The 16013-nt window shown below is 44.4% G+C and overlaps 1 protein-coding gene across 1 annotated transcript in view; it reads left to right on the top strand.

The window, feature by feature from the left end:
* ZNF366 (zinc finger protein 366) overlaps positions 1-16013 on the top strand; it is a 67427-nt gene that overhangs the window by 35448 nt on the left and 15966 nt on the right. The window contains exons 2-3 of the mRNA XM_003266046.3: positions 10559-11904; positions 15374-15565. Coding sequence (XP_003266094.1) covers positions 10573-11904; positions 15374-15565 — 1524 coding nt within the window. The 5' untranslated portion in view covers positions 10559-10572. The remainder of the gene's footprint in view (positions 1-10558; positions 11905-15373; positions 15566-16013) is intronic.

Raw genomic sequence — 16013 nt, 5'->3', positions numbered from 1 at the left:
TTTGCTGAGTGAATACCTGCAGGGCGGTTCCTCACAGTCTGAGTTTTTACTGTGGTTTGTATTTATTTTCCTGATGATACAAGCCTAGGTCATAAACCTGTATGCCCAAAGTAAAAGCCAGGGTGAAGTCTGACAGGAGTATCCAAAGACCTTAGGCAGAGGCTGAGGCTGGAGGATCACTTGAGGCCAGGAGTTCAAGACCAGCCTGGGCAACAAAGTGAGACCCCGTCTCTTAAAAAAAAAATTTTTTTTTAAGACCTTGGGCAGAAAAATCAAGGAGTCCACTAAAATGCCTCAAGAGAATTTTTCAGAGCTCAAAAGGAAGGGAATCCCAAGTCTAATTTTGTCTGAGTGTTTGCTGCTTGAAAGCCAATGTGAATTTTTACATTTTTAATGCAAGTGTTTGAATAGCTAAGTCATCTACAGTGTATGGAAGTATAAGCTGCAAAAGTATACCATTAAAAGTTTCCTTTCCACCCAGGCACTGAACAGCTGCAGAGGCACCCACCTATAGACTATGATGGGAATGGCCCCTTCATAAATTGGTAACTCAGCTGCTTCACTCCCAAGCCTTCCTCCTCCAGCTATACAGTCCTTTTCCCCAGAGACAGCAGATAATACCAGATTCTTTTATTTCCTTCTAGAGGTAGGCTATCTGTACATGTACACAAGGAGATAAGTGCATGCATTTTATAAGTATGTATATTTTATAAGAACGATTTTAGTGAGCAGAATCAATAGAAAAAAATCAATATGAAGCAGATGAATGAGAAGACTTGGAACAATAAAAATGTAAAGTGGGGATAAAAGGTATCCAGATGCAGAGTGGTCATTCATCAGAAGGCAGAAATATAGCAAGAAATCTAAACAGTGAACAGTGGGGTCACAGACCCATCTGCCCATGAGGATGGGCTTTTCCACAAAGCGAATGAGCATTTGCATGGAGAGTCACGGGGAATCTGCAGCTATCGAGTCAGTGAGGGAAATCATGGTGGCCTGCTCCCCCAGGACACACTGTGTTTGCAGGAATGTGGACGTGTTTTACTTTGTGGTTGCAGACTCACTCAGACTCATTGGCATTTGCCCACTGTCACCTTGGGCATTTTCAGAACCTTCCCACATTCCTTTATGTTATTTCAGTAAAACAGGACATTCTATCTTTCATATCAAACGAACATGCCACTCACTGGCCAAGGAGCCTGAGCCAGGATGAAGCAGGGGCCATCCATTCTGAGGAACGCTGCCCCAGTCCCTGCTATGCCATGGCTAAAGCACCTTCCTCATGGGAGATGTTCTTGGCAGTTAATTTACGTGAGGTTGACTTGGGATAAACTGGGACAGGACAAGTCAACCAGTTAGTCCTGTCTTCCGGAAATGGAAAAATTTTGCTTGGGATCAGGGAGCAAGAGAAACCTAGGACATGGTTATTTGTCAAGTAAATTTCCAAGTAATGATTGGATTTGAACCATATATGAGGCACCAGGCAAGTTTCTGACTTTCTAACCAAATTATGTTAGAAATATAGGACATCCACCCACACAGAAAGGTGACTGGCAGCACAGGACCCTGCCAATGAGTGGAACATCCAACAATTGTGATAGGCTTCAGGGAAGTGAGGGGTTTGCTTCTGGCTCTTGTGGAAAGGAAGGTTTCATCTAGAAGTCTCCATAAAGACTCCACTAGGGAAGGTTCTCTCCTCCTCCTGCCCTGCAGAATCTTGCAGCAATGTGGCGGATACAGCCAATGAAATGTCAAAGAAAGAAGGCAGTTGGCTGCTCAGGTAGGCTGCATGGGAGAGCAGCATCTGGTGGGGCCATGGCAACTTAGGATTTGGCCTGTGAGTGTGGAGATTATTATAATAAACAACTTCCATATTGTCAGAGAACTCAGTTCATCAAGCTTAGGGGAAATGATACCCAAGAGTGACCTATCAATACCAATCTTTTGATTTACAAGAGGTAGAAGTATATTTTCTAATGGCCAGAATGATCGTGTCCACTGATAGCAGGCTACTTTATTATTATTATTTTTTATTTTTTAAGTCGGGGTCTTGCTGTGTTGCCCAGGTTAGAATGCAGTGGCATGATCATGGCTCACTGCAGCCTTGAAATCCTGGGCTCAAGCAATCTTCCCACCTCAGCCTCCTGAGTAGCTGGGAAGGCAGGCCCATACCACCATACCTGGCTAAGTTTTTTGTTGTTGTTATTGCTGCTGTTGTTGTTTGCAGAGACAGTGATCTCAAACTCCTGGCTTCAAGCAATCCTCTGGCCTCAGCCTCCCTAGTTGCTGGGATTACAGGCATGAGCCACTGTGCCAGGCTCCAGATGATTTTGCATTTCAAGGAATGTTAGGGCAATTATAGAAGATTGTTTACTGAACATGCAATCAAGGCAAAAGACTACCTTGAAGGATAACTTGATGCATCATCCCTGCCCCCACAATATTCTTGCTGAATAGAGTATACACACACAAAAATGCTGGTATCTACGATATTTAAAGTCTTTCCTTTGGATAGAGCAGGAATTAAGATAATTAAATTCTCATAACCCTGTTCCCCTCTGTATATATCATATGAATGTCATTGGACAGATTCCACAAATATGAATTGATTATTGGGTGGGGTCTGGTCACCTTGACTATTGCTGGATGTTTTCTGAATATCCTCATACACACTTTTAATAACGATGTGCAGAATAGCATTTTTTATATATTTCTTTTATATTTTTTTAACTTATTTTTAATTTAAATTCGGTAAAATTCATTCCTTTGGTTCTTTAAATTTTGACAAATTACAGAGTTGTGTAATTACCAAGCAAAATACAAAATATTTCTATCAACCTCTCCCCAGCTAATATTCCCTTGAGTTATACTTTTAAAATAGGCTCCTTCCACAGATGGCTAACCTCATCAATTATGCATTGATTCTCAGCACTTTTGCTTGCAGATCATCATATTTTCTGGTACTATCTACCAGACTGAATTCTGGAGCCCACCAGACTGAATATGCTGTCATTTCCAGAGGTGGACAAAATGAAGGTTTCTAACATGTGTATGTATTTTTTGTGTAGCTAAGAGTAAGTTTATCAAATTTATTTGATCTATGAACATGAACAAACAACATATATTCTAAAGACATTCCCTCCAAAGAAAGTTGGAGAAAAATCCTACATTCTAGTTACAGCACCATCTATAAGAGATATACTAGCTCTGAGGGTTGGGGGAGAGAACTGCTAAGTCATATCTCCAATTCATTTCCTTCCTTTAAATGGGTCACGAGGACAGAGATAACCCCAACACACTAGCCAGCTGTTCCAAGCTCAAATAATTATATTCACTCCTGCTTTCCAGAAACTAGGCCTAGGTATTCAGCACTTAAAAGAAAAACTTCTCTTTCCTAAATGAAACCCACATCCATTTTAACCTATGCAAGTTAGTAGCTGAATCTGTTGTTGATAATTTTTTTACTAAGGGCTTCTTATCAACATATACATTTAAGATATACAAATGTTCATTATGGACAATTTAAACAATACACAACTAAACTTGACTTTATATTATGTCTTGTTTGTATTTAGGAACTTCCAAAAATTGATTTTGTGAGTTCAGTTGGCTACTTCACGTGTGAACACGTCTCATCACCAAATCATATTTTCTGGCCACCTAGAGGACTCAGCCCGCATCATGGGCTGACAGATTATTTTTATAACAAAATGGGAGGAATTGGGGCTTATAAATTAAATGGGGGCCAGAAGGGCATTTGGAAGGGTCCTGGGGCCTGGCCCAGCATCGGGTTACCTCTTTTTGGTTCTACCACTGACCCAGAGAGTGACGAGGCAGAACAGTCACTTTTTTGACCACATATTGCTCCATTTGCCAGCTATCTTTTGAGACCGTTCTATTCCTGCCAATCGCAGGAATGCCAGACTGAATCATTACTTGCCAAATATCTACAAATGAAGAACTCAGCAGTACAAGTTCATATATATTAAGACAATTATGTTGAAACGTTAGAACGTTTCATTTTAAGACTTAAAAATCCCTCTTCAGAGGAGCCTCACTAGGAGATCCTTGGTATGAACAGAGAAGATAACCCGCCAGTTTGTGTCTATCCTCCTCTGCCTTCCTGTGGTCCTCCCCACCCCCTACCCTTTGCTTCTCTTCACACTGTTGTTTATTCTCACCATTTTCCTTGACTCTCACCTTTTCCCTGCTTCCACCTCTGTTGAGAACAGAGCTCTGGGGTACATCACATAAGTAAACTGCCACTCTCATATTACAAGGGAAGTCAGGGCCTCCGAGAGTAAAATGTAACATTTTCCAATGAAAATGGGAAAGCTTCAAGGAATAAAGAGTTCATTTTCTCTCTTTCATGGAAGAGTGAATATTTTTTTGTGAATTTCAGGACCAACAGAGTCAGTGTGGTGGAGGAGAGATAAAGAGATTTGCCCCTGGCATGCTGGCTCACTGTGACTCTTTCAAGAATATTTACTGGAATGACCTTTGATTTGAATGCGAACCACAAAATACCAGTAATTTTATCTGGGGAATATTTATATTTTGGTGCAGTAGGTGAATTCCCAATCAAAGACCATTATTAGCAGCATATTTCCCCCAAAACAAAATGTGGTTTTATCTTGGTCAGGCCTTGGATTTCTCTCATTGGTCCTTATGGGTCAAAAACGAGGTTTTGGTTTTGGTTTTAAAATTCATTCATTCCCGATTTCCCTATTTCTATAACTAACTCTTATGGATAATAGCAGTTAAGGAAGCTATCTGAGTCCCAGCTTCCTTTAACACAGATGAACCCAATATTTTCCTTTTCAAGCTATTTGTTTCTTGATTTATAGCCTATTGGGTTTGGGTGATGCATTGTAGACAGCCAGGGACCTTAGAACAATGTCTGACCATAACAATGGAAATGTATGATTATTCTAAAGTCTTCTCCCTCTTATTAGTACAAAGAATGGGCTGCTACTAATTTCCCAAACATTTTTTTAGGTGGAAGAGTGCAGGGTGACCACCTACTCTTGCTTTACATTTCCCTTTCTCAGTCCAGGAGTCTTTCTTTCTACCCATGACTGCCCTTTGGACTTTTCAGGAATCTGTTTTCTGGCTGGCTTGGAGAACTTGGTGGCACTTTGATAATGGCTCTCCAGCATTAGTGTAGCCAGGATTTAGGGCTTACCCTGAATCTGAGAGTTAGTTCAGAGAATAGTGCCCTTGGATGAGGAGGGTAAGCAACAGCTCACACAAAGCGTGTGTATCAAGTTCTTTTCATAATAACTAGCTAATAACTTATAGATGTGCCGATGATTTCATTAGGGAAGTACTGAAAGTCATCCAAAGTCTAAATAATGCAAGATAAAATTATACCTTTTAAAACTTCATGGGGAGACTTTAAAAAGAAGAACCACCCATTTCTTCTCTCATCCCAAAGCAGTTGATTGGGCATCTACTTTGAGCCAGGCACCATCCCGGGAATTGAAGATGCAGCAGTGAATAAAACAGATCCAGTCCCTGTCTTCACAGTTTAGCAAGAATTGTAAGAGCTGGTTTGCTAATGTTGACCCAGCGCTATTCTAGTGTCTGAGACTTTGGGTTTGACAAACGTCCTTCTGTCCCTAGGAAGGTGACCTCTGATGTTAGATTCAGGGCAATGTTTCAGTTTCTCACACACTGGCTGAAATAGCTCATGAGATCAGCCTTTGCTTCAACTCCCCATTCATCAAAGCAAACTGTTACTAATATAAGCTTGAAAACATCTCCGTAATAGCAAAAACAGCCATAGAGAAGGGATGGGGAGGTGTTCTTTAACTACATGGTTTATCGCCACATGGTATGAATAAACTCACCCTAGCCTTATCCATAGCCTTTTTGAGCGTGGTTCACCTTCGCTGCTGTGACAAGACCAACTCAGGATAAATGGGTAAAGTCTTGGTTAACTTGCAAGGCAGAGGCCCAGATGCCATCAGTCGTGATCAAGAGCTTCAGCTTCGAAAACAGACATGATGTCAGACAGCATCACACCACCGATCAAAACCCAGTCCCCCTCTCCTGTCCACTCTTTCTCACTCCTTAAGGGCAGCATACTGTCTAGTGTTTAACATACTTTCTCATACACATTCTAAATTTCCAACAACCCTATGGGGATATCCTAACTCCCATTTCATGAATGAGAAAATCAAACCTCAAAAGTAACTTACTCAGTCTCCCACAGCTGCTAGCACAAAGCCAACAATCAAACCTAGACCTTCAGGTTCCAAACCAACGCTCTTTCCATTATCCCACACCCAGCAGTGGCTTTTACATTTTCAGTTCTTCTTTCCTTTTGCATGTTGTTTCAACTCTTCCTGGTGGGGAACTGTCTTACAGTTTCTCCAGGGCCTCTGGAGGCAGCCATGGATCAATGACTCAGAGTGGGGCTTGCCCCACCTCCTCATGTTTTGGGTCTCATAACCAGATTGCCATCCCCAAGCCTCTCCTGCCTCCTGCATAAGAATCCTGTCAGTTTTATAGGTGCCTGTGGATCTACTTTAAGAAATAGAGGGGAGCATGTGGGTGGTACACATTGAGGTTTTCTATGAATCTATTAATATTTTTGCTCAGGACACCCAGAATTTTAACTTAACTGATTTCAAGATAAATGACCTCCTCAGGGAGATATCCTTCCCCTGCTTTTCCCTTCAACACTCCCCTTCCCCAGAACGGTTTGTTTGCTAGATTTTGTTGTTGTTGTTGTTGTTTCACCATCTAGGGCTTCTCCTTATCACCTGGTGCTGGTGCTCAAAGGCAGGGATATTAATAGCTAGAAGCAGCCACAGCTGATCTCTCTTTCAAGCAGGCCAAGGAGAAATCAGATCTAGTTCTCCTTGACCTCTGTAGGGACCGGTGATGATCCTTAAGGTCTTTATGCAGAAAAACATCTGTATTCAGAAAGGGACTGCTGTTTTAAATGTCTGTAAAAATTTCCCTGGATAGATCCTACTTTTTTCTTTCTTTTTTTTTTAGACAGAGTCTTGCTCTGTCGCCTAGACTAGAGTGCAGTGGTGCAATCTCGGCTCACTGCAACCTCCGACTCCTGGGTTCAAACAATCGTCCTGCCTCAGCCTCCCAAGTAGCTGGGATTACAGGCACCCGCCACTACACCTGGCTAATTTTTGAATTTTTAATAGAGATGGGTTTCACCATCTTGGCCAGGCTGGTCTCAAACTCCTGACCTCGTGATCCACCTGCCTTAGCCTCCCAAAGTTTGCTGGGATTACAGGCATGAGCCATCGCGCCCGGCCGAGATCCTACTTTTTAAAAAACTTTCTGGGTTTCTGATTTTATTCTAGTGTGCACAGACTACTATTTTAAGGGTGGGAGAATCATTATATATACACACAGAAACTGGGGGAAATTAATATTATGACATTAAAATACGTAAAAAATTAAAATGTATGCACCTAAAGTCTCTGCATTTGGGGATATAATTGTGCCATTTATGTTTAAAGAAATAGCCACATCATCTCTGTTCAACATTTTTTTTTTTTGCTTTACTAGGACAATGGTGATAAAAATTCAAATGCTGAAAATAAATATGCTTTTGAGATTAACATTATATTAGGAGTATATTACAACTCCTAATGTATTAAAAGGAAACAATTAGTTGATTATGTCATAACTAAAACAAAAATATTAAACAAAAGCAATAATAATGTGCATAGACTGAAATAACTTCCGTTTCAAAATTAGTGATAACATTCCATTCCAAGTCAGTAGCTTTCCAGTATAAGCTACAGCACGTTGTATAAAGATACAACACGTCATTAGCCATGTACTTAAGAAGAAGTACTTTCTTAATAATAAAATACACAGGAAACTCAGTATGTTTTGGCCCAGGTTCTGACATGTTTCTTTTTCACTAATTCTCAACCCAAGATCTCTAGTATGTACCAAGAAGTATTGCCTCTTTTAATCAGAGGAAAATTGTAAAAAGAGAACCAGTTTGCTTCTCAACGGGCTCTGCAATGGTTTGCCATAGGTACTTGTAGTCTGGAAGAGACTTTTCCAATCTGAGCAGCCTTTCTGCTAAAAGAAATTTATCTCTCAAGGGGTTATAAAACCAACTGTGTTCCAAATGAAATAATAGGGAAAGGATCTGCCATTTTCCCCTCCAATTCAGCAGGACACATTTAGTCTTGTTGAAAGTCAATTATTTTTATAGATGCAACAAATTCTTGGGCCAGGGCCACACCCTGTATAACTCTATGTGAATCTAGAGATCAGGACCTGCTGGATTGCAAGCTAAGAGATGATTTAGTAAACAAGAAAAACCATCAAAGAACCTCTGTTTCCCCATCCTCCTGCTGGTCCTTTCTGATAGCAGCAGCACGATTCTCATTTCACCCACCCACACCCCTCCGGGTCTCATAAAGCTAGACATTTCATTCTCCCACTGCCCTTGTCACTTCCTACAATTGCTTGGCCCTTGAGGCAGCAATGGAAGAAGATCTAGCATTGCAGTAAGAATTTTAGGAGGAAGCAAAGCTAAGACACGGGCTGGGCCTCCCATTTGCTGGACACACAAGAGCTTGCTCATAATTACTAAGCCCCAAACCCATGGTAAGAAAGACAAGCTGGGGCTATCTTTCCACTCACATAAGCACAAAGCAAATATTAAGCATTATTTTTTAGTTATCTGTCCAGTTTCACATACAGCTTTAAATAATGCCCAGATAGTTATATAATAAGGCACATATTTTTTCCTCATTGGATTGTCTGTATATAGACTAGGTAACCAAACAAAAAAAGGCTCATTTTTGTTTTAATTGCACTGCAGCTCTCAAGCCTCCCAAAAAGACACACATGCTATTTAAGAATTTAAGAATAGCTGGATCATTGTAAAAGCTGTATCTGACTCGCCAAGGATCATAGAAAATCACTGAAAACTGTTGGCCCTCTCACCCCTGGGACCCTCACCCCATATTGCCTTGTTTGTAGACAATCTCAGGGGCTAGAGCCCTGAGTTAGTCTAAGACTCTATGTCAGCCCTGTCTCCAGTGGCCCTACATCAGACCTTACACCTGGCCAAGCCAGCTGGCTCCGTGGGAGCATCTGATGAGCGAAAGGGATTGATCCCATTCAAACTCAGAGGATTTGGGTAGAACTGACCTTCACTGGAAATGTGGAGTTGGCACTCGGTTCATTCTGTCAGTATCCACATGAAGAAGACAGAAAACTGTCAAGGATAGGCGCAGTGGCTCATGCCTGTAATCCTAATCCCACAACTGTGGGAGGCCAAGGCAGGTGGATCACTTGAGATCGGGAGTTCAAGACCAGCCTGGCCAAATGGTGAAACCCCGTCTCTACTAAAAATACAAAAATTAACAGGGTGTGGTGGCGCACGTCTGTAATCTCAGCTACTCGGGAGGCTGAGGCACAAGAATCACTTGAACCCAGGAGGCGGAGGTTGCAGTAAGCTGAGATTGTGCCACTGCACTGCACTTCAGCCTGGGCAACAGAGCCAGACTCCATCTCCAAAAAAAAAAAAAAAAAAAAAAAAAAGAAAGAAAGAAAACTGGCAAGGAGACGTGAAAAACACTGCCCCTGGTTCAGACTCTAGTCCTACCACCAGCTCTTTCAGACACGCCTATGTCTCAGGACACAGTAACTGGCTGTGTCAGCAGGGGAAATGTCAGGCATCACAGGAGTCATCAAGCCTGCCCTTTATACTTTGACACCTGTCTGAAAGGAGAGACCCACGTGCGGCTTTATTTCATATAATAAAGGAGTATTTCATTCCAGCTTGCTTCAGGTTTAAGACTGGAATGTGTACATTGCCAGGATGACTTTATAACATTGAGCTACTCAATATGCTTTTTAAAATCATGTTTATGTCATTCACTCCCTATGCCTTAGTAGCACACCTTACTCAGAGTGGGTACTCAGAAACGATTAGATCTGAGTTAAGCATTAACATCCCTTCTCCTATGAGGCTTTGAATATCCTCATTTTCCAGCAGCAAAGGCCCAAGCAAGGGAGCAGCAGTGAAAATTGGTTTTCTTACAAAAAAAAAAAGACCCTAAAAGTCACTTTCCAATCACCATTAGTAGATGTAATTACATCTCAGATTGAAAAGTTGCAGCAGAACGGGTCTAGTGCTCACTCCTTCAGTGAGTACCTGTGTAACTTGAGAATGTCATTTCATTTATCTGGACTTTGGTACCCTGATCTTAAATGGGGGCAATGGACAGATGAGTTCTCAGATTTCTTCCCAAACTAGTCCACTTCTCTTCCTACCATCACCCCTTGTGGTTTTGTGGCTGGATTTACACTGGGGCCCAATTTGATTCAGCCCTAGGGTCACCCCAAGAGGCCAGTGCTATCCATATTGATAGCTGGGTTTGCAAGGAGAAAGAAAAGCGATATTTTGAACAGCCCTAGGATAAATGAGGGTCCATATTAAGCAAGTATTACTCTTCATAAATTAGTACTGATAAATAGCCAGAATCCTTTAGGGAAAAGAGGATTTAAAACAAAACAAAACCAAAACACACAAGTTTCTTTCTCTTTAAAGGAAAATTGCCAAGGATGCAGAAGGAAATGAAGGTGATCAAAGATGAGGATGTGCATTTCAACTTGGCTGTGAAGAAGACCCCCTCCTTTCCCCACTGCCTGCAGCCAGTGGCTTCTCGGGGAAAGGCTCCCCAAAGACACCCCTTCCCAGAAGCTCTCCGAGGGCCATTTTCCCAGTTTCGGTATGAACCTCCTCCAGGAGACCTAGGTGGGTTCCCCGGGGTCTTCGAAGGAGCGGGGTCTAGGAAACGGAAGAGCATGCCCACAAAGATGCCCTATAACCACCCTGCAGAAGAAGCCACCCTCGCCCTTCACTCGGAGGAGAACAAAAACCATGGCCTTCCCAAACTCCCTTTGCTGTTCCCGCAGCCCCCGGGCCCCAAGTATGACTCTCAGATGATCGACCTGTGCAACGTGGGCTTCCAATTCTACCGCAGCCTGGAACACTTCGGGGGCAAGCCCGTCAAGCAGGAACCCATTAAGCCCAGCGCCGTGTGGCCCCAGCCGACGCCCACTCCATTCCTGCCCACGCCCTACCCCTACTACCCCAAAGTCCACCCGGGCCTCATGTTCCCCTTCTTCGTGCCCTCGTCCTCGCCCTTCCACTTCAGCCGGCACACCTTCCTGCCCAAGCAGCCCCCGGAACCTCTGCTGCCCCGGAAAGCCGAGCCTCAGGAGAGCGAGGAGACCAAGCAGAAGGTGGAGAGGGTGGACGTGAACGTGCAGATCGATGACAGCTACTACGTGGACGTGGGCGGCGCGCAGAAGCGCTGGCAGTGCCCTACCTGCGAGAAGTCCTACACCTCCAAGTACAACCTGGTCACCCACATCCTGGGCCACAGTGGGATCAAGCCGCACGCGTGCACGCACTGCGGGAAGCTCTTCAAGCAGCTCAGCCACCTGCATACCCACATGCTGACCCACCAGGGCACGCGGCCCCACAAGTGCCAGGTGTGCCACAAGGCCTTCACCCAGACCAGCCACCTGAAGCGCCACATGATGCAGCACAGCGAGGTGAAGCCGCACAACTGCCGCGTGTGCGGCCGCGGCTTTGCCTACCCCAGCGAGCTCAAGGCCCACGAAGCCAAGCACGCCAGTGGACGCGAGAACATCTGTGTGGAGTGCGGCCTCGACTTCCCCACCTTGGCCCAGCTGAAGAGACACCTCACCACGCACCGAGGCCCCATCCAGTACAACTGCTCCGAGTGCGACAAGACCTTCCAGTACCCGAGCCAGCTGCAGAACCATATGATGAAGCACAAGGACATCCGGCCCTACATCTGCTCAGAGTGCGGCATGGAGTTTGTGCAGCCACACCACCTCAAGCAGCACTCCCTCACCCACAAGGTACCACGGGGCCCCTGGTGGGGCTGGCGGGGTCTTGGGAAGAGGAGCGGGGCCCAGAGCAGAGCCCTGGGGAGCGGGACGCCTGTGCCGCTCTGCACCTTACCCCAAGGAGCTGGGCAACCCCGGACAAGCGGTCCCTTGGCCGAGCCCTGAGGTCCTTCCTCACGTTTAAATAAGAGAGAACGATTCTCGACCAAGCCCTTTGCCTCACCGGCCTTCTAGACTCTAGGGTAGGCCTAGAAATAAATAATGCAGACATTTGCAGAGGAGATGAGGAAGGATGCTCCCTAGCCTCCAAGAATCTTGCAGATTCGGTTTCTAGAAACTTCATCCAAGGCACTAGCATGAGTGTGTCATCAGACCTAGATCAGCTCTGTGCCTGGGATGTGCCAGGGAGCACCTTCTGGATAATTCTCTTGGTCTTGTACTGTTGAAGCAGTGGAAAACTTTTTGGATTTTTTTCTCCCTCAACTGTGAGACCTGCTTCATATGCAAGCTCTCCAAGGGAAGCAGAGCCTGGCCGAGGCCGGCAGGGCCTATGCCTCCCTGTGTTGAACCCGTGCCTAGCTGGGTGAAGTGCCCTGTGGTTTATATTGTAGGAGGCATGAGAAAGCATCCTTCTCTGTTTGGTTTTGTTTGATCTTCTCTGTGCTCAGGTCTTCAAGGGGAAATACAGGCCCGAGCGTCTAAGTTCAGCCCAGTTTGCAACCATAGCCCTGGAGTCATTCAGACTGAACTAAAACAAGGCCCTAGTGGTGTCCCTGAAATCTTACCCCAGCTAAACTATGGAACCTGCTTTGAGCCTCTGAGAGGGAGTTTTGCCCCCACTGACTCCTACTCTCACACCCTTAACCTCAAGTGGTTTTCTTGGCAGGAAAGACTTCTAGCAAGCCAGAGTTTCTAAAGCATTCTTTAATTCTAAAGGTCAGGAGAGGACTTTGCCCAGCCAAGACAATGTTTCTGCCGTGCTATAATACGTTTCACTTCTTAGGTTAGGACAAAACACAGGGTATTTTCTGGCTCTGCAGCAGAGATGAAATGTGTGGCTGCCTTGTGGGCTCTGCACAAACAGCTCCTGACCTATAAAAGGCACCTGTAGATGCTATCCAGAGGGGAGTTGCCTGCCAAGTGCAGGAACCATCAACAAAGGACCCAGACTGGGATTCAGCCATAAAGGGGACCGTTTGCTAACTTCAGGGGCTCCTTTGTATGTGGGAAAGGAATGAAAAGTGCATTTTAGAGCATATGAAGATCCTGTAAGATGGTAGAAAATGAAGTCAAAATGGAAGAAACAGCCTGGTGTCTGAAATAAGTTTCATTTGAATTAGAAAACAAAATACATTTTAATGAGAGGTGTCAGCAAACAGTGAGAGGTAGTATTTGTTGAACACTTGCTATATGACTGGTGTTTCCCTCTTCATTTAATCCTTATTTACTTCTCAACAACTCTAAGAGCTACTCCCGATCTGCAGTTGAAGACACTGAGGCATGGGAGGTCACTCAGGAATCTCTGACACAGGCACTTGTGCCTTGGCCACTCTACAGTGAACACTTCCTCTTTTCCACCTGCTTCCCTGTTCGCACCCCTGACCACCTGACAGGCTCCGACTCTGTGATTCCACTGATCCTGTCAGAGAGACAACGCCTTCCTTTGTTGCCTTAAAGTTGTGTCCAGGCTCCTGCTCATTTGCAGTCTAGGCCAGCCCACAGGTGAATCTTACTTTAGAAACAGACTTCTCTTTAAAGAATTCTGAAAACAGTGATAAGCAGAAACGTCTCCTTGGTTTCAGAACAAATGGATCAGAGCCAAGCCCAGAGAAAATCTTGAGAGAAGAAAGATGCTGGCCGGGTGCGGTGGCTCACGCCTGTAATCCCAGCACTTTGGGAGGCCGAGGCGGGCGGATCACGAGGTCAGGAGATCGAGACCATCCTGGCTAACACGGCGAAACCCCATGTCTACTAAAAATACAAAAAATTAGCCAGGCGTGGTGGCGGGCACCTGTAGTTCCAGCTACTCGGAAGGCTGAGGCAGGAGAATGGCGTGATCCCAGGAGGCGGAGCTTGCAGTGAGCCAAGACCATGCCACTGCACTCCAGCCTGGGCAGCAGAGTGAGATTCCGTCTCAAAAAAAAAAAAAAAAAAAAGAAAAGAAAGATGCTAAAATAAAATTTAAAATCCATTATGAAAATGTTTCTCATTAATTTTATAATCTTAAACTCAGTGTTTGAATATGCACTACATTTTAAAGATTCATCTCCTTAGGCAGAATCAAAGTTTAATTTCTAAAGGAGGTTGATTTCTAGGTCTCCTTATTAGCATAAATGCATACTCATGTACCATCATCTGGACTAGACACAGTGCTTAAGTTAGAAAGAACCCCAGGGTTCTCCTGACCCACCACTTCATCTTGTGATGAGAAGGCTTCACTAAAAAAGGCCACACGATTCATCTAAAGTTTTATAGCCAGTAAACAGCTGGGCAGAGAGCTGAATCCACCATTTAGTACCATGGGCCCACCAGAACTGCAGAGTGGTTCTTTCTTACCATACCTCAAAGTAAAGAAATGGAAACATAGACAGAGAGAGTCAGAGATGAGCTCGGAATCCCTCCTTCCCTCCTTCAGCCACTATGAATACCAGGCAATATGGATTTCATCAGGTACAGTTGTTAACTAAGTAACTTGTTCTAATCCTATGATAACCTTCAGTTTAGTGCCCTGGTTCTCTAAATTTTTCTTCCCAAAAGTCATTCTGGGTCAAGACCTCTTGCAAAGGCCTTTGTGGGGAAGTAATGGATAGTCAGGATTAGTGAATGCCCAGCTCAAGCTGTGAGTCCCTGGAAATGCTCTCAATTAAGGGCCTTGGTTCAAACACACCTTCATGCACAGCAAGGAAACAAGAATGCCTCCCATCCTGTTTCTTCATTCAGAAAGCTATCTCTTGCCAAATTTCTTTATAAGTTGTAATTTAAGTTGTAATTTACTGCAGTGTGGATATAAGTTGTTCTGGGATTTTCAAGTCCATTAATGAGAACCCAAGAGAACATTGGTTTCCATAAGAGAAATGATAATATCATTTTGGAAGATTTTATTTTTTCATTATCATGAAAGCTGGATTATAGACTCATTGCATATCAGCCCATAGTGCTCTTACTAAAAGCCTGTTAATCCTCAAGAACTATCACTGGAGACTTAACCCCAGCAGCAGCTGGAACAACAAAAGCAAGAGCTTTCTTTTCCTCTAATAGTCTGACTAGTTTATGGTTTTCAGAAGGAAAAAAAAGATTATATAATCAACGCTTTTCAAGAAAATAGTAATTTAACAAGGCTGAAGCTACACTATCTGAAACTCAACATCTATCACCAAGCTCTTTGTGGATTTATGTGGCAGAGAGGAAAACGAAGCCTATGATCCTGATGAAAGCATGTTACCTGTCAATCACCACTTTTCTGAATCTTGCCTCCCTGCAGGGTGTGAAGGAGCACAAGTGTGGGATTTGTGGGCGGGAGTTCACCCTGCTGGCCAACATGAAGCGGCACGTGCTGATCCACACCAACATCCGCGCCTACCAGTGTCACCTCTGCTACAAGAGCTTCGTGCAAAAGCAGACCCTCAAGGCACACATGATCGTCCACTCTGACGTGAAGCCTTTCAAATGCAAGGTGGGTAGTGGGACTAGAGAGGAACCAGAGGGTTGTGCAAATGCCTGATGGGAAAGGGTCCCCAGGGAGCCTTCTACTCTATTTCATCAGTGGCGCTACAGGGGCTCAGAGTAGGTCCATGGCCAACCCCAGGTCCCATCTGCCACTCTATCCCTCTGCACACCCCACTTATGTCATGCCAGGCTGGAGGTCCCTAAGGAGCCTGCCCTGTTTGTCTCACTGTGGCATTCATGCCCAGGGGTAGAGCCAGGAACTAGGGAAAGGTCTGAGGGCGAAAGGCCCTTTTGGAGAAGGAGGCTGTTAAAGGATGCAAGTGATGCGGAGAGCCTTTGTTCTAGAGAGGAGAAAGCAAGGTTAGCCTTCTTCTCCTTACAAGGCAATGAGCAGGACATAGAAAAGAGTCAGAGAAGCTTCTAGCACAGCTTCCCCCCCACCCACTGCCACCTCC

This window comes from Nomascus leucogenys, chromosome 18, assembly GCF_006542625.1.
Source record: "Nomascus leucogenys isolate Asia chromosome 18, Asia_NLE_v1, whole genome shotgun sequence".
NCBI lineage: Eukaryota > Metazoa > Chordata > Mammalia > Primates > Hylobatidae > Nomascus > Nomascus leucogenys.
Note: the sequence above shows the minus strand (reverse complement) of the source record. Positions and strands in the feature narration are given on the sequence as shown.